The 27,828-nt window shown below is 46.6% G+C and overlaps 1 protein-coding gene across 2 annotated transcripts in view; it reads right to left on the bottom strand.

The window, feature by feature from the left end:
• The window catches only part of Unk (unk zinc finger), a 34,732-nt gene extending 9,478 nt beyond the window's left edge, over positions 1 to 25,254 (bottom strand). The window contains exons 1-7 of one of the 2 annotated variants that reach the window (XM_031354822.1): positions 25,044 to 25,254; positions 4,332 to 4,541; positions 3,098 to 3,274; positions 2,819 to 2,949; positions 2,025 to 2,160; positions 1,394 to 1,511; positions 694 to 778 (exon numbers count right to left, since the gene is read on the bottom strand). In XM_031354822.1, coding sequence (XP_031210682.1) covers positions 694 to 778; positions 1,394 to 1,511; positions 2,025 to 2,160; positions 2,819 to 2,949; positions 3,098 to 3,274; positions 4,332 to 4,541; positions 25,044 to 25,147 — 961 coding nt within the window. In that variant the 5' untranslated portion in view covers positions 25,148 to 25,254. The remainder of the gene's footprint in view (positions 1 to 693; positions 779 to 1,393; positions 1,512 to 2,024; positions 2,161 to 2,818; positions 2,950 to 3,097; positions 3,275 to 4,331; positions 4,542 to 25,043) is intronic. The other variant, XM_031354821.1, reaches the window with a different exon arrangement.
• Positions 25,255 to 27,828: the final 2,574 nt, after the last annotated feature.

Below are 27,828 nucleotides of genomic sequence, written 5' to 3'. Positions count from 1 at the left end.
AAAAGGAAGAAAGAAAACAACAACAAAACAGTAAATACTTTGATACTTTTATAAAATTATTTGTTAAAACTATACCCCTTTTAAAAAGTTTATTAATTAATTAATTGATTTATTTTGAGACAGAGTAGTCCTACATAATTCTGGGTCTTACTATGTAGACCAGACTAGTCCCAAACTTAAAGATCTACCGGCCTCTACCCCTTCAGAGCTGGTATTAAAGGCATGCACCACCACAGCCAGCTATGAGATCATTTTATATTGGACTAAGTAAAAATGTTAAAATTAATTTAACCAGTCCCTTTTTTTTTTTTTTTTTTTAAGAATGCCGTATGAGGCAACCTTATACTCTGGTGGATGGCTCTGCTCACAAGGGCCAAGCAGGCTCAACAGGAAGAACTCTGTGCTCAGGGTAACTGAGCTGCTCAGGGCGCTGTAGGTGCTGTAGATGCGTCGTGCCTCCTCACCCTTGCCTGGGATTCAATGGCTGGCAGGCGAGTGTCTCTACTCTATCTCAGGCTCTTAGAAGCTGCGCTAGGGCTTCGAGGCAAGTTCCAGAGTGATCGGGGGCCTGTAACTTCCAGCGGGGATGAGCACAGGGCACTGCCAGGACTGATGCCATGCCTGAGCCTCAGCAGAGGTTAGGGGAGGGAAGGGAAGACAGGGCACTGCCCCAGGGCCACGGGAACTACGTACGTTCTATGTGGGCAAAGGCGCAGAAAGGTCCTCGGGGGCAGCTGCCCGACTGCTGCATGTCATTGCACTTGGTGGACTTGTAGATCTGAAGGGGCAGAGCAGAGTCAGGGCAAGCACAGGTACACACTTTCACTGAGGCAGGGCTAGTCTCCAATCCCTCTCCAATTCAGGCCCTTCTAGTCCCCTATGCCTCCCAGGGAAAAGGATATTGAAATAAAGCCTATGCCTGCCTTAAACTCCTAACTGTCCTGCCACACTGTCTCATGTCCTAAGTGACACACCAAGCTCCTCATTACCAACCTCTGCCTCAGATCTTGGGGCAGCCTATCCCACCAATGCCCTTCTTCTGGAGTGCCAGGTCCCACCAGGCATTACAAATTCTCAGGAGTTGACTGGGATGATACCCGTGAGCATGCCCCTCATATTACATGAGCCGAGGCCAGGAAGCACACAGTCACTTTCATAACAAGCATCAGGGAACCTGGGCTTGTGATCTCTCCTGGGTTTACTGCCCCCCGGGATGTCTACAGCCACAGAAGCTGTCTGCACATCTGTCTGTCTTGCTATGCGACCCTGGCTCCCATGGGATTAGGGCAGGCACGGGCACTACGCAACAGTACTCCAATGCTGTGCAAGTAGACTATCCCTCCTCTAGGATGGTGCCAGGATGTCTCACCGCTGCCCTCCTCTCAGGACCCACCTCTGGGTGGAACTGCTGCTCTGTGCGCGTGTGGCAATACTGGCAGGCATCTCCATTTTCACACTTGCCAGGGTCTCCCCACTCATCCCCATGCTTGACGTTTGGACACGGAGACGACCTGGTCCAACAAGAAGGGGTCGGACAACAGCAAGAGAGGATGAGCCTGGCACCCGTACCCCACCCATGAGCCCTGGTCTCCTTGTCTCACAAGGTCAGGTACAGAAACAGGTAAAATCAGCTATGGAGGAAAGGTCTCACTAGGGTACTACGTCAGGCTGCTCCTCTGGCCCAGCTGGCCATGGAACCAAGAAGGACAATTTTGTTCCCTTGAGCCAGGCAGTAAAGACAGCCCAAGAGGCAGGCCACAGCCATACCACATTTCCCACACTGGCCTGGCCCTACTCCAGCACACACACCCTGAAGAATCAGCAAAGGATGGGCCTCACGTGAGAATAGGAGAGGGCTCCCGCCACTCAACAGTCCTTCGTTGCCCCTCCTTTTATAACTGGGCCCTGTAAACCCAGGGGCTTGGCTTCCTGCTTCCTTGAGAACCATGGTAGTGGCAGTCTCAGTCATGACCCCTTCCCTGCAACTCCTCCCTCCTACGGATGGCCTCCTGGGGCCAGAGGACCTGTATTTGTGCTTCCGGGGACTCCGGCGCCGGTCCTTGCTGTTGTGGTAGTAGGGACAGGCATAGCCCTGGCGGCATAGCCGCGGAGGCTTCTTGCACGGCTCCGTCTTATAGTTCCCCAGCACATAAGCAGTCTCTGCACAGAAGGTCAGAGGGCAGAGGTCAGGGAATGGAGTTGGAGCATCCCAACAACAGCAGTAGTAGCGTAGCGAAGGCATGGAAGAGCTAACGGGAAGGGGTCCCAGAACCACTTATATAGATACCAACAGGGCCACTTCTTTACCGGCTGTGGACATGCCTGTGTGTGTGTGTGTGTGTGTCTGTGTGTGTGTGTGTCTGTGTCTCTGTGTGTGTGTCTGTGTCTCTCTGTGTGTATATGTGCATGTGTGAAAGCCCAGGAGAATCCCAGGAATGCAGTCCATCTGGAAACTCCCTTACAAGTGCCTTTTGAATGACAGGTTTAACATGAAATGAAGGAGTAGAAGTGGGGCTAAAGAAATGGTTCTTCAGTTAAGACACTTGCTGTTCTTGCACAGGACCTGAGGTCAGTTCCCAGCACCTCATGGTGACTCACAACCATCCATAGGTGCACATGGTACACAGAAATACATTCAGACAAAACACTCATACACAGAAAATAAATATTTCAAGTGAAATATTTAAATGGGATGATGAAGGGGCAGATTTCTTTCTAGTAGACATGGCAGCTTCAGTTGGAAAAAGCAGGTAGTTTCAAGCCAAGGCATCCAGCAGCTATGAAAAGGGGAGTATGGGGCCACCTGAGTTGCCTGTACCTTGCCACCGGGGTTCCTCACTGAGGATTTTTTCTATCATGGCATGGCTTGCTGCCCCAGCTGACTGGCCTTCTATGCTGCCCTCTACTGTAGTCTGGCCATTCTGCAAGGCCTCCATGGCCTGGAGCTCCCTGGGAGAAGAGGTAAGGACAGACAGGGTGGGAGGAGCACAGGAGAATGGGAGATAGCACAGTGCCTCAGTTCTTTTGTCTCGTTGAGATCAGCAGCTACAGAAGCTAGACCCCTTGTCCCCCTCCCCACAGCCCAGCATTAGCCTACCTGATGTCGTAAACAGGGGAGCGGAGGTCATGGGGACCGTGGGCAAAAGCGCAGTGTAGCCCATTTTTGGTGCAGTTGCCTTTTGAGTCTGTCTCATGGATGCAGATTCCAGTTTTATAGTAACGAAGGTGATACCTGCGCTCAGTGTCCCCAGTGGTTCTGTGCAGGAATGGGCACCTGGAACACAGACAGGTGACTCTGTCTCCCGGGGCCAGCTGCTGAGGGCTGTCACCATGACCCACAGGGTACAGTGCAGTAGACTGAGGGAGAGAAGGGTGAATTCTCTGGCCACCTGGGCTCTGTGTCTGAAAGGCCTGGAGCCCCGCCAGGTGGCTGCCTGTAGATCCTTTAGGGGACACACTTTGGGATGAACACGTTTGGATAACAAATGCTACCCAACTCAGGGGGCTCCCAAGAATCAACCCTTTGAAACCTGCACACATGTCCATGAGCTTTAATAGGCTCCTGAGATCAGCCAGCCTTGACCTCTGTGAAAAAGGTTGGGCACTGTAGGAGAAGTTCAGAATACGGTACAGACTCTTGGAGCGCTTCCCAGCACTTTTCTGAGAGGTTGAAACAAAGGACAAGGAAGGTCAAAATGGTCCCAAGTTTGCCATCTCATTTGTTATTAATGGTATACCCAGTTCCTGAGCAGGGAATTGTGAAAAGACATTTCAAGTTATCGAACAAGCTAAGTATAGTGGCATAGGGCTTTAATTCCAGCCCTTGGGAGATGGGGCAGGTGGATCTCTGTGAATGTGAGGCCAGTTTGGTGTACCTAATGAGTTCCACGACAGGGAGGGTTTTGTTATGAGACCCTGTCTCAAACAACCACAAAAATCAGCCAATAGAGAAACTAGAGAGACAGGCTGGCCCTGACTCTGCCTCTCTCTGAGCTGCCACCACAGTGGGAACTGCACAGGACAGCGCAGATGGGGACAGGACATGGAGGGTGAAAGAAAACCCAGGGAATCAGCATTGTCCAAATGTGGCCCTGCGGCCTTAGTGGAAGAAAGGCTGATTTTTGGTTCTCATATAATATAGGCAAAGGAAAATGGAAGCTACTCCCAATGCTGTGCCTTTAAGTCGGGGCAGATGAGCCCAAGTTTGACCTGTAGATTGTGGCCAGGCTCCCCAAGCAGCCTCCACCTAGCTTCCTAAATGTCCCACGCTTATCCCGAGGGCATCTGACCCAGGAGACCTGGGCTCCTCTGAGGGCAGGCAGGGCACTCACTCGTCGCCCTCTGGGCAGAGGCCTGTAGCCTCGTCGTACTTGGTGCAGTAGACATCTGGACTATAGTTGAAGGTGCCATCCCGCCGGCGGATGGAGCGGCGGCGACGCTGGTTCACAAAGTGCCAGTGGAAGCAGGTATAGGGCCGATGCTGTGTGCATTTGTGCTGCACAAAGAGTGGGCACTGCTCTGTGCGGAACTCCTTCAGGTACCTGCAGAGAGACTGTCTGTAAGGGGTGGGACAGGAGCAGAATGAAGCTCTTTGCTTCCCAAGTCCAGAGGGTTCTGCTCTGGGATGCCTGTCCCATTGGGACAGCAGGAGAGGTCCAGGGTTGAGGCTGGACCTCTTAGATATGTCCCAGCATCTAGGTTCCACACAGCATGAAACACAGGCCACAAGAGCCCTGTTTATTGTAGAGGCCAGCTGTAGTATTCAATAGCATCAATCAGCTGAGCCATCCGAGGTTTCCCAGGCCAAGCCACTAATCACAGGGAAAGGGCTATTCATAAGAACATGAGCAGCCTCCCCAGAGTCTGTGGTTCCCTGCTGCCCACATACACCTGACCATCCCAAGACTTCCCTTATACCAAGAACCAAGCTGGTACTGTGGACTGAGGGGAGAAATATGGGGACATTGCTTTGGGGCCGTCTGCAAAGTGTCCCTCTGGACGCGCTCTAATCACTGTCCTTGAGAGGTCTTCACACTTGCACAGATGGATATTGGGGAGTTCAGAGGTTTTGACCTCCTCCTTAGACTGGACTGTCCCGTCATCTCACGCAAGACAACAACAGCTAGGGCTAGTCTCTCTCCTCTACCCTCATGTAGTAATAGCCAGGACGTCATAAAATCTCTCCCATAATCCACGCAGTGGAGGGCTTCAAACCTTCACCCTGATGGGACACACCTTGGGACAATGTGTTTTCCTTACTTAATCCCACCGAAGGTTCTCCTAGACTGGGGTGGAAACTGTCTTGTTGACTAGGTAGTCATTGCAGCTTTCTTTAAACATTTCATTGTGTATAGTGTGTGTGTGGCTGGGTGGGAACGGGAACAACTCTGTGGAACGGGCTTTGTCTTTCCACCTTTGCATGGGTCCCAGGATCCAACTCAGGTCACCAGGTGCTGCCATCTTCAAAACCATTTGGCAGGCAATTTTCTTCAGACATTCTCTCAAGCGTGATTATAGAGGCGACAAATGGTTGTGAGGTGGGAAGAGGCAGAGTGCCCAGTGTAGAGTGGGTATATACGTAGGGGAGCAAGGCAGAAACAGCCTGACTTGAACTGGCTGTTGTTGGAGTGAAGTCTAGATCTGATGGATGTAGAAATGGGTCTTTCTGCCCATATGTCTAGACTAACCAGACCTAGACATGGGATCAGATACAAGTGTGTGGTGTCAGGGCAGCACATCTGGGTACAGGTACGGGGCCGAGCACTGAGGACACTGGGATAGGAGCAGTGTCTGCCCTGCAATGCGTGGGATGGATGGAAAGGTGGAAAGGGATCCCTGTAACCCAGGCTGGGATGGAAGGAGGGTTACAGGGAGGGATGCTAGCAGACAATGGTTCTGCAGATGGGAAACAAGAGAGACACATGATATCCAATTCATGAACTCCACAGGTTGTAGAGCCACTGGGCCCCAAGTACATCCCAAGACACTGGAGAAAAATCTGGGAGGCCATACAGCCTGATGCTCTCCTGGTTCTTTGGCATTTAAACAATGGGTAGAAAGACAACCTGTGCCTTCTTGGCTATATTCAGGTACCGAGCCCTGGGACCAAGTTAGGGCATTTCCATGCTCCAGGCTCCTAGGCTGATCCTTCTTTGAGAAACACCCCTTCTTCCTACTCCTTGGGTCCACTAGGAGACAAACTCAGGTAAAAAACGGGGGGAAGAGGAAGGAAGGGAGGACCTGAGCCTTGAGCCAGAGTGCTTAGGACCAGCAAAGTAAATACAGAACACCCACTTACGATGGAGCTGCAGATAAACAATGAGCAGTTTCCTAGCATAGTCCACGGGACAGACTAACCCTGAAGTATCTGAATCACTGAATACCTGTGACTCTAGCTAGCTAGTATCCAATATTTTACTGTCCTCTTGAGATTGTTGTTGACCAAGCTGACCTCAAAGTCCTGGGCTTAGGTAATCTTTTTGCCTTAGACTCCTAAATAGCTAAGATTCTAGGTACAAGCCATATTAACCATTATGCTGTGTTTTTATTTGTAAAATAAAATTTTGGTGCTCTTAAAAGTCTGACAGGGTGTGGTGGCAAAGTCTTTAACCCCACCACTTGGCACAGGCACGGGCAAGTTTGGGGTCAGTTTGGGGTCAGCCTAGTCTACGCAGTGAGACCCTATCTCAGAAAAGGAATACATTTGAGGCTGGGCTTAGTGGTACATACTTTAATCTCAGGACTTAGGAGGTAGAGGAAGATGGAGCTCTGTGAGTTGGAAGCCAGCCTTTACAACATAGAGGATTTCAGGCTAGCCAGGACGATTCAGTGAGGCTGTCTCAATAATAATAATAAAACAAAACAGTTTGGTGTTTGCATCTTGGTGAGAACACAGTAGATAGGGAAGAATACTAGTATGTGGTCCCTAACTTGGGCATGGCTATTCGCCTGAAAGGCTGCTCGCTTGGCTTCATAGAAGCTATGCACAGGAGCTTGCATACTTGAGGCAGCGGCGTCTCCAGTGCTACATGCAAATGGCTCCACACATCCTGCCTGGGTTACGGCACCACTTAGGCCGCACTTCTGCTGCTGTTCTGTGGCAGGTACAGCGTTATTTTTAATAGGACTCGTTATTCTTCCTAAAGCTGGGCAAGGCCACCACCACCACTCACCCTCTCACTCCAAGTGCCACCCACCAGGCCCATGAGCTTTCCAACTGTCTTTTTTGACTCCTCTTCATTGTGGCCACACTGGAATGCTTGTAGCCAGAAAACTTTCCTGTCTTTGCTCATCTCATTCCTTGGCTGGACCGAGTGGAAACGACCCTTTGGATGTCACGGCTGTGGGGTCTTCCTTGCTTCACCTGTTAGCTCCCCACTGCCCACAATAACAGGGATAGAACCCAGTGCCCTGCACATAGTAGGCCAGCACTCTCCCACTAAGCTACACACCCAGATCCACTCTATGGTTTTCTTAGTTCTTATCATGCTTTGCATATTAATGATAACACACTTTGCTTAATGCCTTATCTGAATGAAATGCTTGAGGTGACAGTTACTTAATATCTTTTTGAATTTGGATTTCTACACACTAAGCTATCATGGGGATGGAACATTATTTACAAAATGTATGTTTCACATACATTTTATAAGTATCAACTCCCAAATAACCAGAATTATAGGTATGTACACCATGCCTATTCATACCTGTGATCCAGTACTCAGAACCACTTGGTTTTCATTTTTTCCTTATTCTTTTATTTACACGTGTGTGTACATGTGTGTGCATGGTGCACATGTGTGTGTGCACATGTGTGTACATGAGTGCATGGTGCACATGTGTGTGTGCATGAGTGCATGGTGCACATGTGTGTGTACACGAGTGCATGGTGCACATGTGTGTGTGCACGAGTGCATGGTGCACATGTGTGTGTACACGAGTGCATGGTGCACATGTGTGTGTGCATGAGTGCATGGTGCACATGTGTGTATGCACATGTGTGCGGTGTACGTGTGTGTGTGCATGAGTGCATGGTGCACATGTGTGTGCATGAGTGCATGGTACACATGTGTGTGTACACGAGTGCATGGTGCACATGTGTGTGTGCATGAGTGCATGGTCCACATGTGTGTGTGTGCATGTGTATGGTGTACATGTGTGTATGGTGCACATGTGTGTGTACATGAGTGCATGGTGCACATGTGTGTGTACAGGTGTGTGCATGGTGCATGTGTGTGTGTGCATGAGTGCATGGTGCACATGTGTGTGTACATGTGTGTGCATGGTGCACATGTGTATACATGTGTGTGCATGGTGCACATGTGTGTACATGTGTGTGCATGGTGCACATGTGTGTGTGTGTGCGTGAGTGCATGGTGCACATGTGTGTGTGTGCGTGAGTGCATGGTGCACATGTGTGTGCATGGTGCACATGTGTATGGAGGCAGAGTTGATGTTGGGTGTCTTCTAATGCTCTCCACCTATTTCTTTTCTTTTTTTTTTTAAGATTTATTTATTTTATACACGTGAACACACTGTCACTGTCTTCAGACACACCAGAAGAGGGTCCCATCAGATCCCATTATGGATGGTTGTGAGCCACCATGTGTTTGCTGGGATTTGAACTCAGGACCTCTGGAAGAGCAGTCAGTGCTCTTACCCACTGAGCCGTCTCTCCAGCCCTTTCCACCTATTTCAGTGACAAAGGCCGTCACTGAACCTGAAGCTCAGCAATTTGGCTAGATCAGTGGGCCAGCAAACCATCAGAATCCTGTCTCCACACTCAAAATGCTGAGATTACAGGCATATGCCACCATATCTAGCTTTATCTGGATGCTACGCATTCAAAAAACCAGGTCCCCATGCTTAGGAGATAAGTGTTTTTTTAATCAATGAGACATCACACCTGGCCCTCTACTTGGGAAGTCATGTCTGTGATCAGTTTCATACTTTAGGATTTTAGGTTAGGCCTTCTCAGTTCACACTGCTCTACTCTACATGACTATATACATACACATACACATGCGCACTATATATAGTATTATTACTATACATTACCACTCTATATGACTCAACAGCAAACTTGTAAGAATCCAATAGAGAGCTCTGAGTAAGAAATAATACTTGCCTGTTCTCTGAATCAAGCAACAAGGAATAAAGAGGAAACACCCACCCTCATGGCAGCACCAGGAGGCAGACCCTCACAGGGAGCACCCAGCCTTCGGCCATGTGAGATGTGCCAGAGAGCAGCTCAGAGTTAGCACTCAGGACTGAAATGGACTGCAGAAAAAAATCCTCCTAGGACAAGAGGCCAAATGCGGGGTTTTTAAAAGGAATACTTTAAGACCTACAAGATGCAGGGCTGGCCAGATGGCTCAGCGAGTAAGAGCACTGACTGTTCTTCTGAAGGTCCTGAGTTCAAATCCCAGCAACCACATGGTGGCTCACAACCACCCATAATGAGATCTGACGCCCTCTTCTGGTGTGTCTGAAGACAGCTACAGTGTATTACGCTGGAGTGAGAAGGGCCGTCCTAAATTCAATTCCCAGCAGCCACATGATGGCTCATGGCCATCTGCACAGCTACAGTGTACTCATATACATAAAATAAATAAATCTTAAAAAAAAAAAAAAAAAAAAAGAAAAGAAAGAAAAAGACCTACAAGATGGCACAGGGGTAAGGGTGGCCTGACATGAGCTTAATCCCCAGAAACAAAGGAAAATGGCAAGAGATGACTGACTCCACAAAGCTGACCTCTGGTATCCACGTGCAAACCCCCACCACACACAAACAGTCATAAATACATGCAGGCAAACAATACATTAAAAAAGTTAGCGCTACTTTTGGGGGATTAAAGAGATGGCTCAGCAGTTAAGGGTACTGGTTGTTTCTCCAGAGGACCCAGGTTCAATTCCCAGGACCAACATGGTAGCTCACAACTGTCTGTAATTCTACTCCCAGGGGATCATATGCCCTCTTTTGGCCTCTGAAGGTACCATGTATGCACTTGATACACAGACATAAATGCAGGCAAAACACACAAACGCACACAAACGCCCACGCGCGTGCACACACACACCTACTTTGTAGTACTTTAGGAGCTGCTGAGATGGCTCCGTGGTTAAGAGCACTGGCTATTCTTACAGAGGACCTGGGTTTGATTCTTAGAACCCATCTGGTGGGTCACAACCATCCACACTCCAGTCTCAGGGGATGACTCATGCACATGGTACACTTACATACATGTAGGTAAATATTCATACACATTAAAAAATAAATATACAGGGCTGGAGAGATGGCTCAGCAGTTAAGAGCACTGACTGCTCTTCCAAAGGTCCTGAGTTCAAATCCCAGCAACCACATGGTAGCTCACAATCACCCGTAATGAGAACTGATGCCCTCTTCTGGTGTGTCTGAAGACAGCTACAGGGTACTTGCATATAATAGTAAACGAACAAATCTTTAAAAGTAAATAAATATACAAATAAACAAAATAAATAAATGCTACTTTTAACTCACTACAGATATTTCTAAACTTATGCATAAGCCATTATCGAAACTGTATAATCTATTAATTATACATCAAAGTGTTTCTCTAGAGTTTTCCATTTTTTCTTTCCTCTCCTACTTTACACTCACAGGAAATCAGGACAAAACCACCTAGATCACTGGCTTCCATGTACCATGGATGAAACACAAGATTTCACTAGTGACCAGGATAACCTCCTACGTCTGCCTTCTGGACAGACAGGATAACAGGTGTGGACCCCACAACCTTGGGAAAGCTGGGTTTTGGGAGATATGCACAGCTGTGTCCAGTCAGCCTCAGTCCATCTTCAAAAGTCCAAAGGCATTTGCTCCTGGGGACCAGGACTTTAAACCCGGCACTCAGACAGAGGCTGATGGATCCCTATGAACTGGAGGCTAGCCTGACCTACACTGGCAGTTCTAGGTCAGCCAGGGCTACACAGTGAGATCCTGTTTCAAAGAAAAAGAAAAGTTCCAAAAGGACAAGATCTGAGAACTAAGTGGGCTACAACTACTCTTCAGCCAGCTTTCCAGAAACCCTAGAGGCTGACAGCCAAGGGACGCTGAGCTGGCCTCTCAACCCTCCAACAACTGAGCAAGCAGTACTCTAACAGCCAAGGGACGCTGAGCTGGCCTCTCAACCCTCCAACAACTGAGCAAACAGTACTCTGGGACTGTACTCTCTACACTGCAATCCCCCAGAGCCCCACTCAAGGAGCCACACAAGTCAAGAAGCAGTGACAGGGGACAGGACGACTCAGCACCTGAGTAAAATGCCATCACAGCCAGTGTGGGGTACACACATGTAGTCCCAACACAGCCAGTGTGGGGTACACACATGTAGTCCCAACACAGCCGGTGTGGGGTACACACATGTAGTCCCATCACAGCCGGTGTGGGGTACACACATGAAATCCCATCACAGCCGGTGTGGGGTACACACATTTAGTCCCAACACAGCCGGTGTGGGGTACACACACATGTTGTCCCATCACAGCCGGTGTGGGGTACACATATGTAGTCCCAACACAGCCAGTGTGGGGTACACACATGTAGTCCCATCATAGTGGGTGTGGGGTACACACATGAAGTCCCATCACAGCCGGTGTGGGGTACACACATGTAGTCCCATCATAGTGGGTGTGGGGTACACACATGTAGTCCCATCACAGCTGGTGTGGGGTACACACATGTAGTCCCATCACAGTCAGTGTGGGGTACACACATGAAGTCCCATCAAGTCCCATCACAGTCAGTGTGGGGTACACACATGTAGTCCCATCACAGCCGGTGTGGGGTACACACATGTTGTCCCATCACAGCCGGTGTGGGGTACACACATGAAGTCCCATCACAGTCAGTGTGGGGTACACACATGAAGTCCCAACACTTGGAAAGGTAAGGCAGACAGATCACTGGGAGTTCAAGGTCAGGCCAGCCACAGGCAACAAGACGAAAATAAACAATGAAGATTTCACACAACCCACTGTTGGCCTTCTGGAAACGTTTCTCCCAGTAATTTTATATGCATATAATTATCATAATCACCTTGTAAAATGATTAATGTTCTTTAAATTTAAACCAAATGCTTGCACCTACTTAAAGAAAAATAACTGATTTATTTCCAACATTCACTGGATTATTTCTCTATTTTCTAAAACTCAGAAAAGAAAAAAAGGCAGGCTACATGAAAGCTAAATTCAAGGGCTGATAAGATTATGCTGTTGCCGCAAGGACCAGAGTTCAGGTCCCAGCATCTATGTTGCACAGCTCACAACCACTTGTAATTCCAGCTCCAGGGCATCTGATGTCCTCCCTCTTCTGGTCTCTGAGGGGACTGTCTCACTTGGTACACATACCCCACACGTTCTGGTCTCTCTGGTCTCACATGGTACACATACCCCACACGTCCCTCTACACACATACATATATAATTTAAAATAATAAGTTTTAGGGCTAGAGAGATGGCTCAGCAGTTAATAGCACTAACTGCTCTTCCGGAGGTCCTGAGTTCAATTCCCCAGCAACCACATGGTGGCTCCCAATCATCTCTAACAGGATCCGATGCTCTCTTCTGGTGTATGTCTGAAGATAGCTACAGTGTACTCATATAAATAGTAAAATAGGCCGGGCAGTGGTGGCACACACCTTTAATCCCAGCACTTGGGAGGCAGAGACAGGCGGATTTTTGAGTTCGAGGGCAGCCTGATCTACAGAGTGAGTTCCAGGACAGCCAGGGCTACACAGAGAAACCCTGTCTCGGAAAAAAAAAATAAATTAAAAAAATTAAAATAAAATATAACTAAATAATAAAATAAATAAATTTATTTAACTGCAGCACTTGTGAGGCAGAGGCAGGTGGGTCTCTGTGAGTTCGAGACCAGCCTGGTCTACAAAGCTAGTACCAGGACAGCCAGGGCTACACAGACAAACTTTGTCTTGATAAAGCAAGAAAACAAACAAACAAAGAACCCAGATGGGAGCAAGTCTGGAAAGGCTGAATGGGAAGACATGGTGAGCAGGATCAAAACAGACGGACACACATAAGAAGTTCCCAAGGAATACACAAGTGTATCAAAACCCAAACAGGGGCAGCAAGATGGCACTGCACCAAGCTCAGCAATCTCAGTTTAATCTGTGGTGCCCATAGGAGAGTTTAATCTGTGGTGCCCATAGGAGAGAGTTTAATCTGTGGTACTCCATAGCAGAGGAAGAAAACCGATTCATGCAAGCTGTCCTCAGTCACAAATAAGTGAACACACATACAAATAGATAAATGTCAGCAGAACTCTGGCCCTACAACAGTGTGTGACGGACAGAGCTGCTCCCTGACAGCCTGAGCACAGGTGCTGTGGACTCAGGACTATTTTGGTGCAGATGCTACCAAGAAGGTACCTGCGTAGGGCAAGGGAGTGGCTTGGGCTGAGCTCAGAACCTAGCAGGAGGTCAAGTACAGTGTTACATCCTGAGACTGACAGGCCGAGACTAACAACCTAAGGAGGTCCTGTCACACAGTGTAAAGCATTTAGAATGTCTACGTGCCAGGAACTGCTCTTTGCACTGTGTGCTGAGGTATACAGACTCACCACTGCCAGCTCTAGGCCGCTCGAAGCCCCACCTGTACAAGTTCATGGGACCCTTACAGCAACCTGCCTTGTGACTGTTCTCAATAAACTACAATGTGGTAGAGCTGGGCCTCACACAGTTGACACGAGCATGAGACAGACCCTACTCACCTTGCTGACTATTAACCATGCCTAGCTGAGCTAAAGGGAAATATAAGCAGTGTCAACTAGGAGCCTGTCAGGCTGGCCTGTGTGCACCAAGGAGCATCTCTGTCAGGACATACAATACCACAAGTTACTAAAAGAAAACAAGAACCAGGCATATGCCACACACCTTCAATCTCAGCACTCAGGTGGCACAGGCAGGTGGATCTTTAGGAGTTTGGAGCCAACCTGCTCTACATAGCAAATCTCAGGCCAGCCAAATAAGGCTACGTACATGTCCAGACCTAACCTCAAAATGAGTGAATGACGAAAGAAAGACAAATGCTACCTTTAAATATGTCCTGCTAGGTATTTACTTCATACACATGCACACTCTTCATATATTCACTACAATGGACTCATATCAATAATAAATTAAGGGCCGGAGAGATGGCTCAGCGGTTAAGAGCACTGACTGCTCTTCCAGAGGTCCTGAGTTCAAACCTCAGCACCCACATGATAGCTCACAACCATCTGTGATGAGATCTGATGCCCTCTTCTGGTGTGTCTGAAGACAGCGACAGTGAACTTAGATATAATAATAATAATAATAATAATAATAATAATAATAATAATAATAATAAATCTTTAGGCCAGAGAGAGCAGAGCCAACAGGAGAGAGCAAACCTTCATTCCCAGCAACGACATGATGGCTCACAACCATCAGTACAGCTACAGTGTACTCATATACATAACATCAATCAATTAAATAAATAAATCTTAAAAATAATAATAAATTATAAGTTAGTTTTCAAGTAGAAAAGTATTGATCTCTAATTTATGTTTAGACAGATTTGATTCACACAGACTTAAAAAAAGTAGTAGGTCACCAAGTCACAAGTGCTGTGTAAATAAACTAACATTAAAAGACACAGTAAATGACAAAATTAATAAAAAACTAGGATATAAAAACTAGTTACAACTTTAAGGGCTGGAGAGATGGCTTAGCGGTTAAGAGCACTGACTGCTCTTCCAGAGGTCCTGAGTTTAATTCCCAGCAACCACATGGTGGCTCACAACCACCTGTAATGGGATCTGACACCATCTTCGGGTGTGTCTGAAGACAGCTATAGTGTACTTAAAACAAATAATTCTTTGCCGGGCAGTGATGGTGCATGCCTTTAATCCCAGCACTTGGGAGGCAGAGGCAGGTGGATTTCTGAGTTCGAGGCCAGCCTGGTCTACAGAGTGAGTTCCAGGACAGCCAGGGCTACACAGAGAAACCCTGTCTCAAAAAAAAACAAAAACAAAATATCTTTAATGACACACCATATAAAAGGATTTAATCAGCTTTTTTTCCTAAATCCCATCTACTTCTCTCCCATGAGAGTTGTTCTGTAAATGAGCCATGATGAGACCTGAACCTTCCCATTGCTCGTTAAGAAGCCAATCTTTCAGGACTGACGGTGGCCATATGGGTCAGTGCTGAACATAGGACACAGAACATGAACTGTGACATAGAAATAAAGGGAGGAACCATTTGATAAACTCAATTTCTTCTTTATCTATCTTTATCTTCTTCATCTCCTAAAGAAACTGGGCCACCCACAGGAAAGGTCCCTCCACAGAGAATGCTATGTCGCTAGGTTCCTTCCCATCTTCGCTCTCTCCTCAGCTCTTGAGAGTGCTGCCAAATTCTACACAATGGCAAAGAAAAAAGGAGTGAAAATTGAGGGAGTTTACAGAAAAACAATCAAAAGTTTGCTGTGGTTACTACAAGGACTTCGGACAGAGTCAGCAGCAGCAGCAGCCTACATACTTGAATCCCGTGGGCTGGCTGAGCCATCACTACAGACATCCTCTCCCAACCATCCCCGCCTTGGGAAGTGAAGCCAGCTCAGGTCATGAAGCCTTCTGGGAAAACAGGCTTCTTCCTTTTAGCAGGTGTCAATTTACAGAGACGACACTTGTCAAGCCTTCTGTGAACATCGACTTAGCTCAAAAGCTCACCAGTTCTCCGACCTTCCCACATGGAGGCATGCACCTGAGGCACACATGGAAGAATGCAGATATCAGAGGTCGGGAGGGCACCTTGAAACTTTCTGCGCAGCACAGTCTTTCCACACTGACAGATCATATGTTCAAAAGCCTCTCTATGGATGCAATCTTTATTAAAACTTTTAAAATTTTGAGAAAAGGTCATAAAGCTTCAACTCTTTAAAGTGTATATTTGGTAGCTTTCAATATATTTGATCATGTGCAATCACTGGGCTGAAAATGTACCTCAGTTGGTCGTGGGCTTGACCTTGGCTAGATCCCCTGGATCACATAAACCACACACGGTAGTGCACACCTGCAACCTCAGCACTCAGGAGGTGGACGCGGAAGATCAGAACCTAAGGTCATACTCGGTAGAACAGCAAGTTTGAGGCCAGCCTGAGCTAGCTGACATAATGCTTGAGGCCAGCCTGAGCTAGCTGACATAATGCCTGAAGAAGGGAAAGGGGTCGTAAGAGGGGCAGCAGAGCAAGTGGGAAGATGGGAGGGAGAAAGGTCAGGATAACTAACGTGTTGATTAAAAAAAATTTGTTTTAAGCAGAAAAAAGTATTGCTGGGCATGTAACCCCAGCACATGGGAGAGGTAGGCAGATGTGGAGAGTCCCTGTCTCAAAGAAAAACAAAAAAGGTGTAATCATTACAGCCATCTAATTCCAGAATGTTCTCACTGAATAAAAAATACATCCCATGCCCATGATCACATATGCTGTTTACCCATGTTTCTCCAGGTGTCTCTGCTGCTAGGCATATTAAGAAGATTGTCTAGGGTGGCCCTATAGACCATATGTTATTCTATGGAATGCTGCACGTCTAAATGACACCAAACCAAAATTCTTAGTATTTTTCATAACTAGGCTAATATAACCTTATATATTAGCTAAGAATGGCAGAAAAGTTTGCATCCACTTTCATATAACACATTAGTATAAATTCATCCACAGTAAAAAGGCAGGCAGAGGTCAGGCATAGTGGTGCCTTTAGCCAATAATCCCAGCACCCAGAGGCGAAGGCAGGCGGGCGAATCCCTGTGAGTCTCAGGACAGCCAGGGCTATACGAAGAGAGAACCTGTCTCAAAAATAAGGGAGAGGAAGCAATAATACTCAGATTAGCCACACTGTCCAAGGCTGCAACTTCAAAATACACGAGATATACTCGGCCAGTGGGAACACTTCTTTAGGATCAAACACAATTGAATTACAGAAAAACAAAAACAAAAACTTTAATTATTAAACAAATTCTGTCCAGATTGGAAACAGTCAGAAGCCTTTCTCCTCCACCATGTATTCAAGCAGATGGAACCTGCTTTCATAGCTCCTGACCCTGCAGCTTCTAACAGAAAATAACAACCAGGCAAATGCCTAGCAAGAAAGCTTGCGTGCGCAATTCTCGGGCTACAGGGCTCTAAGTATGCACATGGCTTCTGAGACACGGGGAAGAGACCTCACCTTCAGGCATCAGGTGTTGGAAGCGGGTAGTAGGTCCACGAGGGCGTCTTGTTCTCTGCACTTACATGGGGTGCTATCTCAGAGAAGCTCCTTACAGAGTGCCCAAGATGGAGTTCTCTAGTTGTTCTCAGAGTTGTCCAGCTGCCCTCAGCAATAGGTCAGTCTTTGTAGGTTGACAGAGACCACCAGTCAAAGCAGATGCATATGGACTGAGGGAGCCTTCTTTAGTATCTAACACCGCTGGATTAAAACAAAGAAACTTAACCATTAAGCAAATCGTAACTTTAATCTCTACTTAGGCATAACAAATATCAATTAGGCACCAGGCTTAAGAGACTAGCGTTAGCATGGCACTGAATAAATGGATTTGGTGAGCCTTGACTTGAAGCCACAAGGAGCCTTTCTGTTCTGCAGGAAATTAACTTGATTTGATAAGCATGTAAATAAAATCCAGAAAGGATTGCTGGTAACTTAACTCTTCCTTCCAGGTGCTGCTAAGCAATGCCTTCAGGGGCTTCTGCTGTTCACTGAGCTTCACTCCAGTATGTGCGGCTTTACTGCAACGTGCAACAACGATTTCAATACATGTTCACTTCCTCAATCTTCCAAAACACAATCACACAAAATCAAGTAAAGTTCTTAACAGTAATGGAGCAACTAACAAAACTGCCTCAAAATAACCTCCCTCTTTATACATGCTAGGCAATCATTCTGCCAACTAAATTAAAGTACATCTGTAACCGTCATCTTTCCTGAATAAAGTTCAAGAAACCAACCCTGAACTGGACTGGTAGCTTAAGAGTTGGTACCTATGGCCAACTCCTAATAACATAAATTCAATCTGGGAAATTCACATGGCACATAAAGAAAACCCACTCTTGCAAACTGTCCTCTGACTTCCCCAGCCCACAAAATAAACACAATGTTACACCCATATAATGAAAAACGAAACAAGGTCTAATCTAGGAGATGCTGCACAGACAGGATTATAGAGCCCGTCTAAGAAATCACCCAGAGGGCAGATATGCTGCGCCTTAATCCCTACACTGGCGATGAGACCTCTGAGTTCAAAGGCACTGTGAGAGCATTTCAAAAATAAATGAATAAATAAAATCATCCCAAAACCTTTCAGTAACTAGAATTTCATTTTCCTGTATCAAGAGCATTAACAAGTCTGAAAATTAAGCAAAGCTGAAGGACTCCGAAACAGGTATATATGAAGCATACTTCCTCTTACAGGAGCAAAATAACAAAGGAAACTGATATTTTAAATTTTAATTTTATTCCTCAGCCCATCCTAGCAGGGAATGCCTTTAATCTTAGCACTCTAGAGGCAGAGGCAGGTGGATCTCAGCCTGGTCTACAGAGTTCCAGGGCAGCCCAGGACCTTGTCTCTCACAAACGAACAAACAAACTCTCCTCTTGTCCTTTCAAGCAAAGTTGTTAATATTGGTCAGAGAAGCTGGGCAGTGGTGGCACATGCCTTTAATCCCAGCACTTGGGAGGCAGAGGCAGGCGGATTTCTGAGTTCGAGGCCAGCCTGGTCTACAGAGTGAGCTCCAGGACAGCCAGGGCTACACAGAGAAACCCTGTCTCGAAAAACCAAAAAGAGGTCAGAGAATAACTGGAATAACTGGTAGAGCTAATTCTCTCCTTCCACCTTCCTGTGGGTTCTTGAGTTCTGAGGACTGAACTCAGGCTAACCCAATTATTTGTACCCATTGAGCCATCTTACCAGCCCTCAACTAACTGCCCTTTTTTTTTTTTTTTTTTTTTTGAGACAGGGTCTCTCCATGTAGCCCTGACTGTCCTAGTACTCCAGAGATCTGCCTGCCTCTGAGTGCTGGGATCAAAGGCCTACACAGCATACCCACCCTGTTTGGTTCTTTTTTCTTTCCTCTTTGACAGGATTTCGTAAGTATCCAAAGCTGCTTTCCAGCTCCCTCTGTAAGGCACTCCTAAATGTGTGCCTCCTCACTCCTCACTCCTCCAGGCTGTTGTGGGATTTGACCTTGAATTTACAGCAACCCTACAGCAATGCTGAGAATACAACCACTATGCCTGGTTCAACTAATTATTTAAAACTGTTACTTTTTTCTATGTGTTTTGCCTACATTGTGTCCCTGCTGCTTGTGGATACCAGAAAGAGGCATCAGACACCCCAGAACTGGAGCTGTAAGCAGCTGTGAGGCTCCTCAGGAGGATGCTGGGAACTCAACTCAGGCTCCCTGGAAGAACGGCAAATACTCTTAACCACCAAGATAGCTCTCTCCAGCCATCAGCCAATTTTACTGTGTGTGGTGTGTGTGGTGTGTGTGTGTGTGTGTGTGTGTGTGTGTGTGTGTGTGGTGTGGGTGTGTTTTTCTTTAATTTATTTATTATTATACATAAGTTCAATGTAGCTGTATTCAGATGCACCAGAAGAGGGCATCAGATCCCATTGCAGATGGTTGTGAGCCACCATGTGGCTTCTGGGATTTGAACTCAGGACCTTTGGAAGAGAAGTCAGGGCTCTTACCTGCTGAGCCATCTCACCAGCCTCTGTGTGTGTGTGTGTGTGTGTGTGTGTGTGTGTGTGTGTGTGTGTGTGTGTGGTTTTCAAGACAGTGTTTCTCTGTGTAGCCCTAGCTGTCTTGGAACTTACTCTGTAGACCAGGCTGGGCCTGCGTCTGCCTTCTGAGCGCTGGGATTTAAGGTGTGGGACATCAACACTGGCCAACTTCTTATTCTTGAATCTGCTTTTTATAAAACTCTTCTAATATACAAAGTAGACTTGCTGTAAACAAAGTTAGCTAAATTTTGCCCTAGTCAAGTAAAGAGAAACACATAGTTCTTATGCTGGAAATGTCTCAACACCCACATCATCATCAATTTCCTGAGTGCTAACCAAATACTTGGAACTAACTGCACAACAGACAGAACTCTGATAGAATCATATTTTTCTATAAGGACTGGATTCCTCAAGGCTAGCACAAATAGCAGCAACCATTTGCTGATTATTTTAACTTCCCTTAATGCAAGATTATTTAAAAGATTGAAAGGAGGGGGCGGAGAGATGGATCAGCAGTTAAGGGCACTGACTGCTCTTCCAGAAGTCCCAAGTTCAATTCCCAGCATCCACATGGTGGTTCACATTCATCTGTAATGGGATCCGATGCCCTCTTCTGGTGTGTCTGAAGACAGCAACACTGTACTCACATACATAAATTAAGTTAATAAACCTTAAAAGCAACAGCAACTACAAGAACAACAACAAAAAACTTCTAAAAAAAGATTAAGGGGAAATGTCAACAAAATAACTATCCTTCAATCCATCTTTTCATAACCTTTGGCTACAGGAGTGGTCAAGCCTTCCTACACACACATCTGTGATCCCAGCTCCTGGGAGGTAGAGGCAGAGGGGGTCATTAGTAGCTTGGGGTTATCTTCCACAGAAAACCTTGAAGCAAAAGGAACTAACAAGTCAAATGATAGCAGCAGACCCTCAAAGGGAGATGGGACCCCGAGTTTGAGGCAGGCTGGTTTCATTGAGAGCACTGTCCCAAAACAAACAACACGGCAGAAAGTTTTAAAAGGCAAAACATTATGGGCCTAGAGATATGGCACAATGGTTAAGAGCGCTGGCTGCTCTTCCAAAGGATGGGGGTTCAATTCCCGGCTCCCAACTCTCTCTAACTCCAGCTCCAAGGGATCCAACACCCTCGCAGATACACATGCAGGCAAAACACCAGCGCACATATAATAAACATCAGTAAAAACAGCAGCAGCAGCTGGGCATGGAGGCCCCACCTGTACCACCACACCTGGAAGGTAGGTGGAGAAGGACATCTCAGTGAATGCCATGTCTGCTTGTGCTATGTATGAAGGCTTTCCTAAAACCTTCCATCCACTAGTCCCTAAGGGCAGCAACTGAGTTCACCTTAGTAATACACACACACACACACACACACACAAACTTGTTCGGCCATCTCGTGCTTCCCGCACTTGGGGCTGGTGGACCGAGTTGTCCAAGTCATCAGTTTCTAAATGCCACAATAAACAGCTGGTTTCTCTGATTTTTTTTTCCTTACAAGGACAACATTTAATTGGGACTGGCTTCCAGGTTCAGAGCGTCAGTCTAGTGTCATCAAGGTGGGAACATGGCAGCTTGTTCATGGATCAGGAGGAGCTGAGAGTTCTACATCTTCATCTGAATGGCTGCCAGCAGAATACTCTTTTTTTTTTTTTTTTTGTAGATAAAAAGATATATACACAGTCTGGAGAGATAGATGGCTCAGCAATTGAGAACACTGACTGCTCTTCCAGAGGTCCTGAGTTCAATTCCCAGAAACCACGTGGTGGCTCACAACCATCTGTAATAGGTTCTGATGCTCTCTTCTGGTGTGTCTGAAGAGAGCAAAAGTGTACTCACATAAAATAAATAAGTCTTTAAAAAAACAAAAAAACAAAATACAAAAAAAAAAAAGCAGGGCGGTGGTGCTGCACACCTTTAATCCCAGCACTTGGTAGGCAGAGGCAGGAGGATTTCTGAGTTGGAGGCCAGCCTGGTCTACAGGGTGAGTTCCAGGACAGCCAAGGCTACACAGAGAAACCCTGTCTCGAAAAAAACATAAAACAAAAAAAAGACAAAAAAACCAAAAAACCTCAGAAGGTAGAGACACTTGCCACCAAATCTTATTTCTAGATCCCATATGGAGAAATGAAATAACTAATGTCCACACATATACATTATCCTCATACCACAGGCACACAAAATAAATACATGATTTAATAAGAAAGAGGCCTCAGGACCTAAGGGCAATGACTCCATACCAACCCTCAAGAAATAGAACAACACAATCAAGAGGATCAAACCTCAGCTATCAGGACTGGCCAAGCATCCCAGCAGGTAGCATGGCTGTTCTTGCAGAGAACCCTAGTTTGATTCCCACCACCCACCCACATGGCAGCTCACAATCATCCGTGATTCCCATTGTAGAGGATCTGATGCCCCTTTCTGGCTTCAAGAGCACCAGGCATGCTCCTGCTGCACAGATATACACACAGACAAACATCAGACAAATAAAATAACAAGTTTTAAAAATTCAGATACTGCTGGGAGATGATACACATACCTTGAGTTCCATTACTCAAGTGGCAGAGGCAGGCAGAGCTGAGTTCAAAGCCAGCCTAGTCTATACCATGAATTCCAGAACAACTGGGCTACATAGTGAAACCCTGTCTCCCTGTCTTGAAAAACAAACAAGCAAATAATTCAGACCCTGACAATTCCACCGTGTCCACTCCTTTCATCTGTAATTTCAGAACGATCAGAAAAGCATTCTAAAAAAGTTCTCAGTATAGTGGCGACCACACAGCACAGAAACAGCCTGCAGCACTCGAGCTGGCCACCTCCCATCATCTCAGAGTTTTAGAGAAAAGACTCCCCAACAGGAGGCAGATCCGAGCAACACCGTGAGTAGCAGGCTAACCAAAGCTAGACCCTTCCTCAGGAACAACAAAAACAGGTGGCTGTGGAGAATGCTCTACGAGTGCTTGATGCAAGCATCTGGACCTGAGTTTGAATCCTCATCCTACCTATAAAGCCAGGCATGGCCACACATGCTTATAACCCTAGTGTTGGGAGGCAGGGGAAGTAGATGCTAGGAACTCACCTCACTGGCCAGCCAACCTGGCCAAGTTTCAGGTCCAGTAAAATAAGCTATTTTTTAAAAGATTTTTTAAAGCTATTTTTAAAAAGATACTTATGTATATGGGTGGTTTGTCTACATGTATGCCTGCCTGCACACCAGAGGAAGGCATAGGATCCCCATGGCCTACAGTTATAGACAGCTATGAATTGCCATGTAGGTGCTGGGAAATGAACCCAGGACCTCTGGAAGAGAAGCCAGTGCTCTTAACCACTGAGCCATCTGTCTAGCCCAAAAAAACCTATCTTTAGGAAATAATGAGGGGGCTGGGCGGTGGTGAAGCATGCCTTTAGTCCCAGCACTTGGGAGGCAGAGGCAGGCGGATTTCTGAGTTCGAGGCCAGCCTGGTCTACAGAGTGAGTTCCAGGACAGCCAGGACTACACAGAGAAACCCTGTCTCAAAAAACTTAAAAAAAAAAAAAAAGTAGAAGATAAATAAACAAATGGGGGTACGTGTGTGAAGATACAGCTCAATGGCAGAGGTGATCCCAACATGCAAGAGGCCTCGGTTCAGTTTAACACTACAAGCTCCTGACTGTGTGATGACAAAGCTGATAAAAGCCCTCGCCAAGCTCAGCCATCTGAATTCAATTCCTAGAACCCATGTGGTAAAAGGAGAGAACCAAGCCCTTCAAACTGTCTTGACCTCCACACCTGTGCACGCATGGCAGGTAAGAGTGTTCCCATATATTCACATACAAATAAACACATGTAGGGGCTGGTGAGATGGCTCAGCAGTTAAGAGCACTTAAGAGCACCGACTGATCTTCTGAAGGTCCTGAGTTCAAATCCCAGCAACCACATGGTGGCTCACTCCCATCCGTAGGGAGATCTGACTCTTTCTTCTGGAGTGTCTGAAGACAGCTGCAGTGTACTTACATGTAATAAATAAATAAATCTTTAAAAAAAGATAAATAACACATGTAAAATTTTTTAAAAGTTCCAGTAAGTTTACAAATTTGAAACCAAATCCACATTTTTGTGTGACCAGATAAGTGACATTATTCTGATGTTAGACCTTCTTATCAAAACCTTATCAAGGTTGCAGAGAGAGAGAACTCCAGTAAGAAAGGACCAACTGACGACCATATTTGAAAGGCTAACCTAAGTTACACAGCAGTCAGGTTTGGAAGATGTCAGCCACCATTACAGTCACTCAAAGAAACCCAAACACTTTGTATAACTAACATTTCCCAGTCCCATCTCCCAAAAGTGTCAAGCCAGAGCTCCTCCTGCCTGACTCCAGTTCTCAGTATCCCTGGCGTGAGTGTTGCTCAATCGCTCCACGGGTTGGGATCTCCTAAACAGGCACCCAATGGGGAGGAGAGGCACTCCTGGCACAGCAGGGAACGGAAACCAACGCTGCTTTACACCAGAGGAACATCACTAGCCTTTGTCTCACAGAACCTAGGCCTACAGTGGCCTGACAGCGAGGAGGACAAGGACCTAAGCTTGTTCACACGCAGCTTTTCCATTCCGACAGTCTCACTCACACCCGTTATACAAGGCTCCTTCGCTTGCCAGATTCTGAAGGGGTCTGCAATCATTTACACCCCGGATGTGGCTGACTCAAGCCGGACAGTACAGCCTGCAAGAAGTGATTCGGTGTCTGCACGTTGGACTGTTTAAGGGAATTTAAGCATGGGTGATCCTCGTGGACAATCTAACAGGCCTTAAAGATACAAAAGACCTCCGGTGCACAGAGTCTCCTCCCAAGACTTCAAGCAAGTCATTTCTAGACAGGTCTAGTACTGGCTGGTACAGAATTCGACTTGTCATGTCGTGGGCTTATCACTTCCAAAGAGCCTGGGACTGTGGTTTTATGTCTGAGCAGCACTCAGGCCTCCAAGGCCTAGCCTGACAAGTGTGCATTCGGGACCCGAGCTCCTGCCTGGCCAACTCGGAGGCTGGGACCGAGTTTCCCGCCCCACTGCCCGACCAGAGGTTGGTGACAGTTGAAGGAAGCTGGGACCGGCCCCAGCAGGTTGGAACCGGTCTGGGCCGAGCCGGAGGAAGGGGGGGGGGGATCAGCCTCGCGCTCTCCCTGCGCGCGTGACTCACGCTGGCCGCTGACGTCAGGCGTGCGCGCGCGGCGGGGGGGGCTCTACGTACGTGTAGTGCTGCGGTTTCTCGGGCTGTGCCTGCAGCACCTGAGCGGTAGCGGCCGGGGGCGCCGAGGAAGCTGCCGAGCCGCCGGGCCCGGGGCCCTTCGACATGGTCCTGTCTTCCTGCCTCTTCGCCGCTCCCCTTTTATTATTCAGTCTGCGCGGTCCGCGCCGAAGACCCACAGCGCCTGCGCCGCGCCACGAGAACGTGAAGACCCCCCGCACAGCAGCAAAGGTTGCTGGGAGTTGTGGTCCTCCTTTCGGGTGAAATTTTACCGTTGGCACAGCGTCGCTGCCAAAGTGCAAGACCACAATACCCAGAGATCTTTGCGGACGGTGTCCCGGATGTTCAGGATCCGCGATGCCTTGTGGTAATTGTAGTCTAGTCACTCTTAATATTACCTGCGCCTTTTCAAGAGTGGTCCGAGGTGAACTCTCCCTTGAAACTAGACCCTCCGGGAGGGCAAGAAACCAGTTAGGGAGGCCTGAAACGATTCCACGGAGAATGTTCCAAATGTAATTACACTGCCAACAGTGCAGTAATTGCCTTGCCTCCGTACCAGTACAGTTGGCGCACCGATTCTAAAGTCAGCCCAGAGCTTTGCTTCCAAGCAAGTAAGTTAGGTAGCCAACATTTTCATAATATAGTAGTAACCTGTAAATCACCAGAGAAAAACAAAACAAAACAAAAACAAAAAACGAAACTACAATACACCATATTGTTCCCGGGCTTCATTAACATTTATCAACCCTGAAACCTGGAACCCCTCCACTTGGGCTCCTTCTGAACTCAGTGGTTGGCCCAAATACCTTGTTTCCAGTAGGTTAAGGTCCAAGGGAGAACCTAATCTCTATCTAGAGTAGTCTTTTAGGTACATTGGTAAATTGTTGAGAAGCATAGTGATACACTCTATTAGAAGGGTCAGGGGCTGAATGAAAAATGAGTTCTAAACTGGGCAGTGGTGGCGCACGCCTTTAATCCCAGCACTTGGGAGGCAGAGGCAGGCAGATTTCTAAGTTCGAGGCCAGCCTAGTCTATAGAGTGAGTACCAGGACATCCAGGGCTACACAGAGAAACCATGTCCCGAAAAACCAAAAAAAAGTAATAATAAAAAAATAAAAAATAATAATAATAATAATAATAATAAATAAAAATAAAAAAAGAAAAGAAAAAAAAAGAAAAAAATGAGTTCTAATCCATTCTGGTTTCCGTTTCTGGAAAAAAACTTTTTATTCAGGAAAATACAAGGCAATTGCCTCACATTTAGGCATTTGGTTTTATGAAATGATTTCTACAGGTTGGAAATAGTGGTACATACCTGAGGGAGGAAAATCAAAAGTTCCAGGCCAAGCCAGGCTACTTATTAAAACCCTATCTCAAAAAATAAATAAATAAATAACATAGTGTAATGTATCTCGATCCTAGCACACAGGAAGCAAAGGAAGGTGGATCTCTGAGTTCAAAGCCTGGTAGTATATGTTGGTAGTTCTAGGTCAGCCAGAGCTACTGTCTGTCTAAAAACCTCAACAAGAGCAACCAAACAACGACAGGACGGAGATGAGTAGGGGTAAAAGTGCTTGCCTCCCAGGGCTGGAAACCTGAGTTGGATCCCTGGGACTGATGTACAGTTGGAAGGAGAGAACCCACTCCACAAAGTTGTCCTCGGACCTCCACATAGGTCCACACTTGTTCCCCTCACACACACATCATGCACACACAACCACTAATAAAAATGTCCATCATAGATACATAATACTTCCATTTGACCTTGTTGTCTATATTCAATCTATGTCTGTATTTTTGTTTTTGAGGCAAGATCTGACTGCCTCAATAGATATGTAATACTTCCCACTTGACCTTGTTTTCTATGTTCAATCTATGTCAAATTCTTGTTTTATTTTTGGTTTGTGAGTATATATTTGTGGTTTTGAGGCAGGATCTTACTTATGTAGCCCCAGCAGGCTTGAAACTTGATATGTAGATCAGGCTAGACTTGGATTTACATAGACTTGCCTGCCTCTGGCTTCCAAGAGCTGGGATTCCAGGCTTGCATCACAACACTTAGTCAAATCCATTGTTTTCAAAACCCATTTGTTTTGTTAAATGAGATCAAGTTCTTTTATAATTGCCTCATTAAAGAAATGATCTAGTCTGGGGCATAACAGATGGTGTAAGCAAGCAAGAAGCCAGAGTTTAGTCTTCGGCATCAAATATGTGTAGGGCCACACAGCTATAATTCCAGCACTACCACGGGGTGGAAGCAGCTGGATCAGGGACCTAAGATCATCTTGGGTATAATGAAGCTGAGGTTAGGGCTACAGCATGACCCTGTGGTTGGCGTGGGGGGCAGGGAAGAGAGCTACCGAGTGAGCTCAGGGTTAAAGGTACTCGCTTCCAAGCCTGAGATCTTCCACAAATAAATAAATAAAATATAATTTTAAAACCCTTTTTAATCCAGACAGTGGATTAAACCTTTAATCCCAGCGCTTGAGAGGCAGAGGCAGGTATATCTCTGGGTTCCAGGCCAGCCAGGGCTACACAGAAAAACCCCGTCTCAAAAAACCAAAATAAATAAATAAGTAAATAATAAAAATAAACAAACAAATAAATAAATGCTCTTTTTAAAAGATGAAGTTGCAGCCTGGGGAATGTAGCTCAGTGGTAGAGCGCACGCTTTCCATGTTTGAGGTACCGGGTTCAATTCCCAGATCTCCAGAGCTCTACTTTGCCGGGTGGTGGTGGTGCACGCCTTTAATCCCAGCACTTGGGAGGCAGAGGCAGGTGGATTTCT

The sequence above is a fragment of the Mastomys coucha genome, unplaced genomic scaffold, assembly GCF_008632895.1.
Source record: "Mastomys coucha isolate ucsf_1 unplaced genomic scaffold, UCSF_Mcou_1 pScaffold5, whole genome shotgun sequence".
NCBI classification, from domain to species: domain Eukaryota; kingdom Metazoa; phylum Chordata; class Mammalia; order Rodentia; family Muridae; genus Mastomys; species Mastomys coucha.
The sequence above is the reverse complement of the archived record's forward strand: the minus strand, read 5'-3'. Positions and strand labels throughout refer to the sequence as shown.